Source organism: Plecotus auritus, assembly GCF_963455305.1.
Source record: "Plecotus auritus genome assembly, chromosome: 3".
Lineage (NCBI taxonomy): Eukaryota > Metazoa > Chordata > Mammalia > Chiroptera > Vespertilionidae > Plecotus > Plecotus auritus.
The window spans coordinates 111,018,188-111,030,335 of NC_137772.1; the positions used below are offsets into that span (position 1 = coordinate 111,018,188).

The 12,148-nt window shown below is 38.1% G+C and overlaps 3 protein-coding genes across 9 annotated transcripts in view; 2 read left to right on the plus strand and 1 right to left on the minus strand.

The window, feature by feature from the left end:
• SUPT20H (SPT20 homolog, SAGA complex component) overlaps positions 1-3,730 on the plus strand; it is a gene marked incomplete at its 3' end in the record, with an annotated part of 54,267 nt that extends 50,537 nt beyond the window's left edge. For both annotated transcript variants that reach the window (XM_080661875.1, XM_080661873.1), the window contains exons 24-26: positions 1,107-1,212; positions 2,422-2,525; positions 3,249-3,730. In XM_080661875.1, coding sequence (XP_080518001.1) covers positions 1,107-1,212; positions 2,422-2,525; positions 3,249-3,386 — 348 coding nt within the window. The remainder of the gene's footprint in view (positions 1-1,106; positions 1,213-2,421; positions 2,526-3,248) is intronic.
• EXOSC8 (exosome component 8) lies at positions 3,375-11,357 on the minus strand. Of its 6 annotated transcripts, none has more exons than XM_080661884.1 (11): positions 11,220-11,357; positions 9,832-9,868; positions 9,557-9,620; positions 8,873-8,946; positions 6,963-7,008; positions 5,993-6,098; positions 5,868-5,913; positions 4,820-4,916; positions 4,414-4,534; positions 4,212-4,304; positions 3,375-3,867 (listed from the first exon to the last, which is right to left on the minus strand). In XM_080661884.1, exons 1-11 carry the CDS (start codon positions 11,234-11,236, stop codon positions 3,843-3,845), a joined length of 726 nt encoding a protein of 241 aa, XP_080518010.1. In that variant the 5' UTR covers positions 11,237-11,357; the 3' UTR covers positions 3,375-3,842. The 6 variants fall into 6 exon arrangements, with proteins under 6 accessions (XP_080518010.1, XP_080518008.1, XP_080518011.1 ...); XM_080661882.1 differs by having other exon boundaries at positions 4,212-4,318; positions 11,220-11,280; XM_080661885.1 differs by lacking the exon at positions 11,220-11,357 and having other exon boundaries at positions 3,377-3,867; positions 4,212-4,318; positions 5,993-6,125; positions 9,832-10,015.
• The window catches only part of ALG5 (ALG5 dolichyl-phosphate beta-glucosyltransferase), a 91,835-nt gene continuing 90,957 nt past the window's right edge, over positions 11,271-12,148 (plus strand). Inside the window, exon 1 of the mRNA XM_080661877.1 lies at positions 11,271-11,627. The gene's annotated coding sequence lies outside the window, so the exon portion shown is untranslated. The remainder of the gene's footprint in view (positions 11,628-12,148) is intronic.

Sequence of the window (12,148 nt, forward strand, 5' to 3'; positions counted from 1 at the left end):
AGTGCACATCATAGCGAGCAGTTGAGCGGCCTTAGCATATAGTTAGCATATTATGCTTTGATTGGTTGAATGGATGACTGGACGACCAGACACTTACCATATTAGGCTTTTATTATGTAGTACTAGAGGCCCAGTGCACAAAATTTGTGCATGGGACTGTGTGTGTCCCTCAGCCCAGCCTGCACCGTCTCCAATCTGGGACCCTTTGAGGGTTGCCCGACTGCCCATGTAGGATCGGTGGGATCGGACCTACACAGGCAGTCGTACATCCCTCTCACAATCCAGGACTGCTGGCTTCCAACCGCTCTCCTGCCTGATTGCCCCTAACTGCTTCTGCCTGCCAGCCTGATCACCCCCTAACCATTCCCCTGCCAGCCTGATCGACGCCTGCTTCTTTTCTAGCCCGATTGTCCCTAACTGCCCTCCCCTGCTGGCCTGGTCGCCCTTAACTGTCCTCCCCTGCAGGCCTTGTTGTCCCCAATGCCCTCCCCTGCTGGCCTGGTGAACTCTAACTGCACTCCCTTGCCAGCCTGGTTGCCCCTGACTGCCCTCCCCCGCAGGCCTGGTCCCCCCCTCCCCCAACTGCTCTCCCCTGCATGCCTCGTCCTCCCCAACTGCCCTCTCCTGCCGGCCCGGTGACCCCTAATTGCCCTCTCCTCCCAGCCTGGTTGCCTCTAACTGCTCTCCCCTGCTGGCCTTGTTGCCCCCAACTGCCCTCCTCTGTAGGCCCAGTCACCCCAAACTGCCTTCCCCTGCAGGCCTGGTCTCCCAACAGCCCTCCCCGCAGGCCTGGGTCCCCCCAACTTTCTTCTCCTACAGACCTGATCGCCCCCAACTGCCCTCCTTTGTAGGCCTGGTCCCTCCAACTGCCCTCCCCTGCTGGCCATTTTCTGGCGGCCATCTTGCATGTTGGAGTGATGGTCAATTTGCATATCACCCTTTTATTAGATAGGATTTGTTCTTGCTAATTCTTCTGAAGTCTTTTCCTTACTGTTTTTATAATAGTTAGTCTTAAAATAATTTTTTGTCCTATAAGGACAATACTAATTTCTTACCAACACAAATTGTTTTTCTTTTTATACAACTCATGTGTGATTTTTATTTAGGGTTATGAACAAGGCTCAACCAGTCAAGAAAAGGCCTTATCTGCTCAGCATGCTGCTGTTATTAATCTTGCTGGAGTAGGAAGTTTTATGCAGTCACAGGCAGCTGGTTGGTATCTTCATGACTTTATATGTTGAGTTTACTATTTAATCTAGTTGGGATCTCACCTTTTTAAATTATTTTTCCTTCTCTTGCAAGCATTAAGTAGGAAAAAGTATAGGTATATTTACTTGTGAACTATTACATCAATTTGATAGCCCCCAGAGTTTTTTCCCACTGACAGTTGATATTTTTTCTCATTCTGGTATCTTGTGCTTGCATGAATTAAGATGTAATATCAGTAACATAACTTCTATAAGCCATTTTTTTTCATTTGTAAAAAAATGAGATTATACTAAATGACTGCTTACCACTTCCAACAGTAAATGGTGAACCAGTTATGGTGAACCATAATCTTTAATGAAGATTATTTTGTAAATTGAAAATAGTAATTACAGAATTTGAGGATTGAATGAGGTCATGTCAACATTTTGAATTATCATTGGTGCCTTTATAATCATATACAAGTAACTCCCAGTATCTGAATTTAGAATAAGCAAGGTCTTACATGTAGAGATTTAGAGCTAGAGAATTTTCTAATGGAAATTTAATTTTTATAATCATTTACCCCACAAGATATATATTTTCTAAAGTACTAGTATAATTTAGTGGAAAAAACTCCAGACTGAAAAATCGTAAAAATGGTCCATGCTCCAGACCTGCCTTTGAGTCATTCAAACCATCTACACCTGAAATTTCTTCCTTTGTACATTGAGAGGGTTAAACGATTATCGTGGTCCCGCTCAGCTCAAAAAGGAATAATGCACAGGCTCAGTTCACCATCTCTGTTGCTACTAGTATAGTCTGATATTCATTGCAGTATCTTTTGTTTAAAAGCACTTGTTTACTAGTTACGTCATTATGGTAGCTTAGATTTCTCCCACCCCCTTTCCTACTTTATTAGTTATATTTTAAAATAACATCCTGTATTTTACAGTTTGCAAGAAAGCTTTCTAAATAGAATAGCACTGTTATCAAATTTCAGTCAGATGCATGAAGGTATACAGTGCTTAGCACATGTGCACTTCTTTCCCCTTCTATGTCCAGGAGGTGCCCTCAACTAACAGGAGACTAAATTTATTCTGAAATGTCTGTGATTTGATACTGAAGAGTAATCATACTGATAACTTTTCTATTTCATTTTCTGTGTTGTCCTTTTCTAACCCTGGTAGCCTTCAAACTTTTGACTGGCCTGCTTTCCCCTTCTCCTCTCTGTAGTGTTGTCTCAGCTTGGCTCTGCCGAGAACAGACCTGAGCAAAGCCTTCCTCAGCAGAGATTCCAGCTCTCCTCTGCCTCTCAACAGCAGCAGCAACAGATACAAGTAATCCAGCAACTTCACTCTGATTACATTTTAGATACTCTGCTCCAAAAGTACCTCAAAAAACCTTAGTTTTATTTTATTGTCTTTTAAGACTACATAGTAATAGATATTTTAGCAAATTTTATTAAAGTCTGACATTTTAGCCAGCTTGGAGCACTGAATATATTTTGTACATTTAAGCCACACTTTTCTTGATTTAAAATCTTTCATGAAGTGCTGGTGGCACATTAACATCCATTTTTGTAGTTTGCATTGTATTTTGAAATAGACAGTTGTCAATGCCCATGGTTAACTTGTACTGCAGAAAAAGACAAGAATGCCAATGTTCCTATTAGTAAATGTCATACCTGTTTTAGAAAAATGCCATTCCATTATCTCAGGAAGTCAGCATATTATAGTTGACTATCTTTATGCAGGGTGGTTTATATTGGTATAAACTATCATACAACAAAATGGTAATTGAAGTTGCTGAGTTACTACAATATAGACTGGCAGGGCAAAGTAACATGTATTTTTGAAGTGTACCAAGAACCGTTTTAAAAGCCCTCAGCAGGCTTCTGTGCCACTGGTGCTGTTTGATTGTGCATTGTCTGAATGTGGTATAGTCCCCTTTTGTTATCTTAGTGCTCTCTCCCTTTCATTTTTGTTTTCATCACTCTCAGGAAAAGCACCTTTTTATACCTGCTTACATTTAATTGATTTCCCCCTCCCCCCCTTTTACAGCAGTTGCGATTCTTACAGCATCAAATGGCCATGGCAGCAGCAACAGCACAAACAGCTCAGCTACATCGTCAACGGCATACAGGCAGCCAGTCAAAAAGTAAAATGAAGAGAGGCACACCAACCACTCCAAAATTCTGAGTCTTGCATTTTTTTTTTTTAAAAACATAAGAACAATGAATCAAAAGGATTGAATTTCTACTTCATTTTTTTAAAAACAATCAGTATTTTACATTGTTTGATGTACAAACTTTATACAGAAGCACAACCCTATGATTTTTAAATAAAAGCAGGGAAATGCTTTAATTAACCATTAGGGTTCATTTGCTTAAGTCACTGCTTTTTCAAAACTGTTCCACTGTACATAAAACATGTAGAAGTGGCCTAAGAAATACTAGAAATGTCCTTCAGAAAAAAGTGGTTTGATATTTATTTAGTATGAAAGATTTGTGCACACTGTAATAAATACAGAATACAGTTTTTACAAATATGTTTAGAAAATGTAGTTATTTGGCTTTCATACTCTTAATTACTTCATCCATCAGTTTTTTTACTTCTTTGTGTCTTGTAACTGCTCGGCTCAGACAGTCCTGAAGTTTAGCTCCAGTCAGCCCACTTCCACCTGAAAAATTATTGTACCAAAACTTTAATATATGCTATTGTACTTTTAATGATCAACATCATGTCAAGTTATAGACCAAAGCTTTCAGTAATGTAAACCAGGGGTTATGGTTAAGATTGCCAAGTTACGTTTTAAGACCTCCAAGTGATTCCAGTGCATGCCATTAAGAACCACTGGTAAACAACATAAAAACATAAGGAATTTGAGGTAACAAACTGTCATTCTAAACTTGCTGCATTAGGTAAACGGTAAATATCCCATATTCCATTTGCCCCACTCCTATGTAAAGAAGTTCACATAGAGTTTTCATCCAAATATTTAGGACTGAAGTAGAAGGAACATGCCTGGTTTGTGAAGACAACATAGCTTGCCTTCTTCGTCCATTACTACTGTTAGGGTTCCAGTTGCCAGATGTTCCTCCTCTCCAGTAGGGTCCACTATGAGCAGAGTGCTATTTAAAAATTTTTTGAAGTGTAAATTATCAATCAATGAAACATTTTATTTTAGAAGAATATTTAAAACACAATTTTTATACATTTAACTTACTCATCAAAGACCGCAAAAGAGGTAGCAACTGGATGAGTTCTAATGTTCAAATAACGTTTCTTCTTTAAATTAACTTCTGCTAAAGCAGTTTCTTCATTTATAGTAACTTCAGGCAACTGTACTAGAAAGGCAAATATGTTAGTAAGTATCTCTAGTATAAGTAACAAATATGGCTTTTTCTAAATTCACTTTTGCCTGTTTAACTTTTCCAGAAGTAATCTTTTAGGAAAAAAAAAATCTTAGAACATTAAGATAAATAGAGTGTATATAAACATTTTTATTAATTTAGAAAGATTAAAATGAATGATGGCTCAAACATAACAAAAGCCTAAAAAGATGAGAAAGTTTAACAAAACAATATTCTGACACAAAAGGAGGAATATTGCCTTTTATTAAGATTGCTTACCATTTTTTAAAGCTGCCAACAAAGCAAATGTACAGGCATCCAAAATATTTCCATCATAGTCAAGGCAAATGAGATCACAGTATAGAACCCAAGCAAGCTAAAATAGAGTTTACACAAAGCAAATTAAAGCCTTCTGATGGGTAGAACATGGGATTTGCTTCAACTTATACACCACAGAACCCTTAAACAAGATAACCTTCAAGGCTCAAAAACTTATCAAAAGAAAAACCTTTACCTTTAAGAAATAAACCAAAAAAAGTGGATATGTTTGGTAAAAGCTGGCTTTTGACTACCAAGCTGACTAAGTGACAAACATTTCCATTCCTGTTGCTAAGTCAGATGAGGGAAATACTTTTGAGAGTCCCAAATGAAAATCAAAATATACTTTCCCAAAGAAACCTTAATACATCAAATGCTTGGTAGGGCATGGCTGGTGTTCCTCAGTGGTTAAGCGACAAACCAGGAGGTCACAGTTCGATCCTGGTCATGGCATATGCTAGGATTGCAGTCTCAAGCCCCAGTAGGGGGAATGCAGGAGGCAGCCGATCCATGATTCTCATCATTGATATTTCTATCTCTCCTCCTCCCTTTCTCTCTTAAAAAAAAAAAAAAAAAATCGTTTCCCTTTAAAAAAAAAATGCTTAGTAGGTTTTACAAGTAAATATGTAATCAAACAGAAAAATCCTATAGGTTCTAGTCAACTTAGTTCTAAGTTTTCAAATAGTTAGAATTTATAGTGTGGATTCACCTTAAACACATTAGCTAATCAGATACCAGTAATCTGCTATAAAGAAAAAAAAAAAAGAATGTTTGCTGTAAAAGGGGAAAAGAATTACCTCAGCTTAATGTAGCTCCAACTCAGGCAATAAATTAGTCAAAATTGGTTGTCTTTTTATGAACTACATAGTTACAGAATAAGACATGTTTTTGCTGAACTTCATCTAAAAATAAGACATCTGTATTGAAGGCTACTGTGGTTTTGTTAATTTCCCCGTCTACTCTCCACAAAACAATTAATAAAAGCTTATAGCTTCTCTATTATTCTTACCTTCCCTGGAGAAATGCATAAGTCCTCTTTCAGAATTATCTGTGAACTGAATGACAAAACAGTAAAGGAAAGGTCAAAACTATCTGAAAATGAATGATAGTAATACTTTATCCCGATTATCTTACTTTTCAATGACATCTGCAATGAACTGGCTAGCTACTTGGGCCTCTTCTCCAGGAGGTCCAGACCGAAATCTCGACGAACACAGAGGTGGTAGATCCACATTAGGAACTGAAAGAAACACTCTGCAACTATGAAATAAATTTCACTTCTGGTTTATGGAAGTGTTAAATGTAAATCCATTGCAAGGGGACTGTTGCTTTGGATAGCTTTTTCCAAGTGGAAAGGATTATAAGACATCAATTATATTCTTCTTAGTCTCTTTAAGACTATTAAGCTTGGATAAAATAATATCTGCATTTCTGACTTTTCACCACACAAATACATATTTTTTTAAAAAGCACTTAAGGTTTAAATCCTTCACAAGTTTTCTTCCTTTTGAAATACCTCAATCTGTTACAGTAGGTAGCCCCTCTACTAATACCCAACTGTTCTGCATTTTAAAAATATTGGTTCCTACCATAAAGAACAAATGGCCCAAGTCAAGAAAAACGATGGCATAGCGGGCCCTGGCCAGGTGTCTAAGTTGGTTAGAGCATCATGCCATGCACCAAAAGGTTGTGGGTTTGATTCCACAGTTAGGGCACATACCTAGCTTTCAAATTTGATACCAGGGTGGAGCATGCTGGAGGCAACCAAATGATGTTTCTCACATTTATGTTTCTCTCTCAAAAACATATCCTTGAGTGAGGATTAAAAAAAAAATCACAAAGTCTCCAATTACAGCCTTTTCCTAGGAGATTTTATTTTCTTGGTTAATGACATCTGAATGTATAAACAAAAATTGATTGAACAAGTTTGAAAAATTACAAAATTCTCTTATGCTATCCTTCCAATAGAAAACTTCAGGAATGTCTGCTTCATTCCTGTATATTTCTGATTATGAATAACTTTCTCAACTACTAGGACTTAACTACAATATTTGTATTAAATCTGTTAAAGCATTTCTATTAAAATTACAAAATTATAACTTACCAACATATCCTTTATCAGGGGCATCTGGTGGTGGTGCTGCAAATTCCTATAGAAGCAAACAAATGTTTCCAATCAAAGAAGCTACTTAATAATTGTGAAAAAAGCCTTAGTTATGGAAGGCTCTACCAAAGACCATATTAACTAGCTAACTACCACATCATGAGCGCATACTATGCTTAAGGAGTTGTGTCAGGGACTCTAATGGCACCAACACTCACTTTAGCTCTGCAGTAATGAGGCAGTACAGCATAGTTACACTACAGTGGTACTCATCAAAATTTAAAAATATTAATTGGATTTCTCTTCCATCCTCACTTGTACTAATTCAGTAGCTACGAATCTTTAACTTAAACCCCAATGTGATTCTGGCACAGCCAGATTTAGGAAATGATGGTAATAGATAAAGGAACTAAGCAAAAGCTCTGGAATCACCTTTCATATGTCAGACCCACACTTTTTGGCTGAAAGACTTTGCGTAAGTTACTTAACCTCTTACCATTCAATTTCCTCATCTGCAAAACGGGAAGTTAATGAGACCTACTTTTAGGGACTGTTAATGAGGGTCAAATGAGATAATGCCATTAAGTCCATAATAAAAAACTTGGCAGTTAGTGTTCAAATCTTACTGTTAGATATCACCCCAGCTTTTCCAAGGAAGAATGAGCTTATGTGAAGTAAGAGTGCAGTGTAGTCAGTTCTATTTATGAGCCTTATGTTCCTGACAAGTTACTGAACTCCATGTAAAACAGGAGACAGAAATTATACCTCAAAAACTGTTCTGAGGATTAAACTTGATTAATTTTGTAAAGTACCTAATTAAAAGGTGTCTGAAACATAACAGGTACACAGGACATGGTAGCTATTATTTCCTCAAGATTTTCTTTTGAACAATCTCAATTTTCTGCACATTTGCATGGATTAAATACCACCAATAGATAAAAGGATGTCACTAAAAATCTCTTAATCTCTCAAATTATACCCAAATTCTTAAAAACTTAAAGGTTGTCAAATTTTGAAAATTATTTGATTTCAAAACATTTGAAGAATACCCATAAATTATAACTGAGTCATTAAACTTGGGTCGTGTTATCTAATACTCAAAGATGAAAGCTCTTTGGAAATGAAAAATACTAAAAGCTGACAACCTGACTGCGTAGTCAACAGAATTACTAGTGTATATTACAATTTAATCAGTATCCTATATAATAAAACCCTAATATGCAAATTGACCAAACAACAGAACGACCAGTTGCTATGACGTACACTGACCGAATGGGACAGCTCCTGCATTGAGAGTCATTACCCCGCCCCCCCCCCCCCCAAGGAAAACAACCAGTGGTGACTTTGCGGGGGAGGGGAAGAGGGCAGGGCCAGTCAGCGGGTGGCGACAGGCCGCCAGCCAAGGCGGGTGCCAGCGAGGGCCCCCCCCCAATCGCCCTGCCCCCCAGTTGCCCCACAAATTGGTCCTGATCACTGGCCAGGCCTAGGGACCCTTCCCTATATATTGGGAACAGTCTCTTAGATTTAAAAATTAAAACTGGCAAGGCTACTCTAAGTAAAAAAACAGGATGATGCAGTGATGACATGCATGGACTCTGGCTTGCACATTTTGTGGTCAGCCCTGATTCTGACACAACTGTGTGACAAAGCCAATTAACTTCTCTCTGCTTCAGTTTTTCCACCCATAAGATGGGGAAAATGGTACTACTGCCTCAGAAGGATCATGTTATGTACTACTTTCCATAATCAGGGCAAAAAAAATGTAGCTGCCCATACAATAGCAAGATGCCTTTCACCTGTATGAAAAGTATGGTCACTGGTGCGTGCATGCAGTGTTCCAGATTGTGAGAGGGCCACTAGTATGAAGATAATCTGGTAACTCATCTTAGTAAGACATATATTAAACCTACCGCTTTAATTCCACAAATGACTGCAGTATTTCCCAGCTTCACTAGAGCAGAACCATCTGCAGTACTAACAGAACCTGAAAAGACAAATAATTAAACAAAACGAAAGGGTCCATAAAAAGTGTTTTTGTTTTCTACATGATTTTATATTGCTATGTAAGCCAGTTGCTTATGAAATTTATTACTAGCTCAAGTTTTTTAAAAGTGGTGTAACTACTTAAAACTACTCTTTTAAGAATTATTCACCTGTCCTTGAATTTGAGTCAATCATTTTTTCATTCAGGCACAGCAGTGAACAGATAAAAAAAAAAAAATCTCTTTACACAAAATCACTGAAATCCCTTAAACATGGTAGAATTTGGCCAAAATACTGGTTAAGTGGATGAGAGGCTAAAATTTGGGAATGCCATAAAGGTAAAATTGGAAAATTCCATATTTGCAACAGCAGGTTTAACTAGTTTAAAACATAATGGATCCATGTCTTGGAGGTATGGAAGGGACAAGGGAAAAGCTCTTTATAGTTACTTTAAAATTGTAAATAATGAGCATACAAATTGAGAGCATATAAAATGAGTTTTAAACTACAAATAAAAATTGTTTACTAGTATTAAAAAAAACAAGGAAAATTATATTTTCAAAACTGAAGCAACTTCAACATTCTTATTTTAGAACTCAAAATATTCTCACCTATGTTAACAGTTGTGGTTCTGAATTCACCAAGTTCTCTTCCATCAGGACGGCAGTTCTCTTTCTAAATAAATTTATATGAAAGTAAAGCACATCTATGTGTATATTTTATACAGAACCAAGGAAAACATTAAACCTTGTTAGTTGAAATTACTTTTGAATTTTTTTATATAACTGACATAACAATTGTTTCAGTTGTACAATGTAACAATGTTCAATATTTGTATGAAATTGTCTTTAAAGCATATGACATCTACATAACCCCTTTTACTCACCAAAAATCTCCTGTAATACTCCAGAGGTTCCACAGTTCTGAAACATATTAAAAATATATGTGAAGTAATGAATCTTAACATAAACCCAGAAACTGGCAAATATCTTAAAAGTGTAGTGAGGCAGAATAAGTCTCCACAACATGTAAGTTTCCTTCATAAATTCTGATGTGTATGTTGCCACATATAACTGTTTATAAAAAAGTAGATACTCTTGCTGTAGCAATCACAGTTATTAACTGCAGTCCTTAACTCTGCCTTAAACAATTACAGTATTGGAGCCCAAAGCCCTTGGGCATCTTTAAGAGGATTAATTCAGGTGTTACTATCACTCTCTCTCTCTCTCTCTCTGAAGAAGGGATTCTTAGCGAGAACGAAAAAAAAGTTACATCTTTATTTTTACTATCCAGTAACTGAATTTAGTATATTCTTCAATTATGACTGTGGGCAATAAACTATTATATTAGCTGTACCTGCGACTTTAACAACCACAGACACTGAAAGTTTTCATTTTTTTTTAATAGTTTGTCGAAGGTATGTGTACTAATCGTTATTTCCTAATTACAGGAGTTATAGAATCCCCACTAGATCTTGCTTAAGAAAGTTAACTTTAAAAGCAGTTTTATGTCCAACACTATATCATACACTTGAGATTTTATACAAATTGGTAACTGTTTCGATAAAATCGGTTTCCTTTGGAATCCTATTTATATGCTTAAAAACTTGACTCTAAGAATGAAAATCTATTGGTTTCACCAGAGTGGAACACACACCCAAAAAGGCCTATTTAAAAAACTGCCAAACAAGGCACAGTCCTTTTAGAAATAAATTACTGAAGGAGAATGGAGTGGCATGTGGTTCTGATAAAACACTTGCCCACAACTCGTGCATGTGCCCTAACCAAGAATCGAACCTTGACATCCGGGTTCAAAGGTCGATGCTCAATCACTGAGCCACGCCAGCTGGGCCTGATGCAACACTACAAACATACAACTGTGTCTCCTGGGGCTGCACATCCACTACCAAGCTACAGTGCTCCTGATACCCTTGAAATTAATCTAGTTATTAATAACCGGAAAGGAACAAAGGGAAAGCCAAGTACCCCACTTCAAGCACCCAATGAGCAAGAGGCTACCCCACTTCCACCGATAACACTCCCAGCGGGTAGTGAACTCATACATACACACACACCCCCTTCCACCTTCCGTCTCACTGGCGGGAAGGAGCCCTCTTTTCTTTTCCTACGACCACCTCCAGGTCCTCCGGCCCCGTGGCCGGCTTCCGCGGGGATAAGTGGGGTGGCCTCCAGGTGAGAAAACCCCAGCTAACGGTTAAGGGAAGCCACCATCTGCCAGGGAACAAACTTGTGCACGCCAGCCGCCAACACTCACTTGAACCCAGCCGCCATCTTCTCTCGAGCCTGCGCCTGAGCCTGCTCCTGCGCCTGCGCGGGAGCGACTTCGGCCTCCAGGACGCGCGCCTGCTCCTCCTCCACACTTTAAAACTAGGAACCGAGTGCTCTTTTCCGGTATAGGGAGACGCAGAAGGTGCAACTAGGGTGGTTATTGACCCGCCTTAGTTTCCACCGTCTCTTGCTAGAAGCCTCTTTCGGTTTCTTTGCCTTCTACAGATTTTGACGAATCTGCTATTAGATAAGTGATGAGCGTCTCTTTAGAAACAGTCGGGTAGTTCAAGAGTTTGAGAGAAAACAATTGATAGCAAATAATACTGTACTGAGTGTGAAGCATTACTGCAAAATTTCTACGCCCTTCCCGCCTCTGTCATTCTCCAGGACCTAGGTAAAGAGCTCCCAGCTGGAGCACCGGAGATTACGTAAATTTCCCGCGGTTACACTTTGCAAGTTCCCGGGCGGGCTTCACAGGAGTTGCTGGTTTTGTAGGCTGTGTCGTGATCGTGGCTCAAGGCTTCCCCCTTCCTTCTGGATAGGTTGCCAGAAAATAAAGTACAGCCAATTAAATTTGAATGTCAGATAAAGTAATTTCCTACTATGATTACGTTTCCAGTGGTGTGTGTTAGTGGTTATTACCAAGGGCTGGGGAGCCGGGAAGGTTTTAGAAATGATGGTGATGGTTGCAGAAAATTGTTAATTTAATTAATGCCACTGTATTGTACATTTAAAATGGTTAAAATATTTTAAAAATCACCGTTTTAAAAAATTATATGACATACCAAAACTTTTAAATGGGTGGGTTATATGGTTTTGCAATTATATTTTAATAAGGTTGTTAATAAAATAATTTATGTTGTTTATCTGAAATTCAAATTAAGTGGACAGCCTGTGTTTTTACTTGCGAATTCT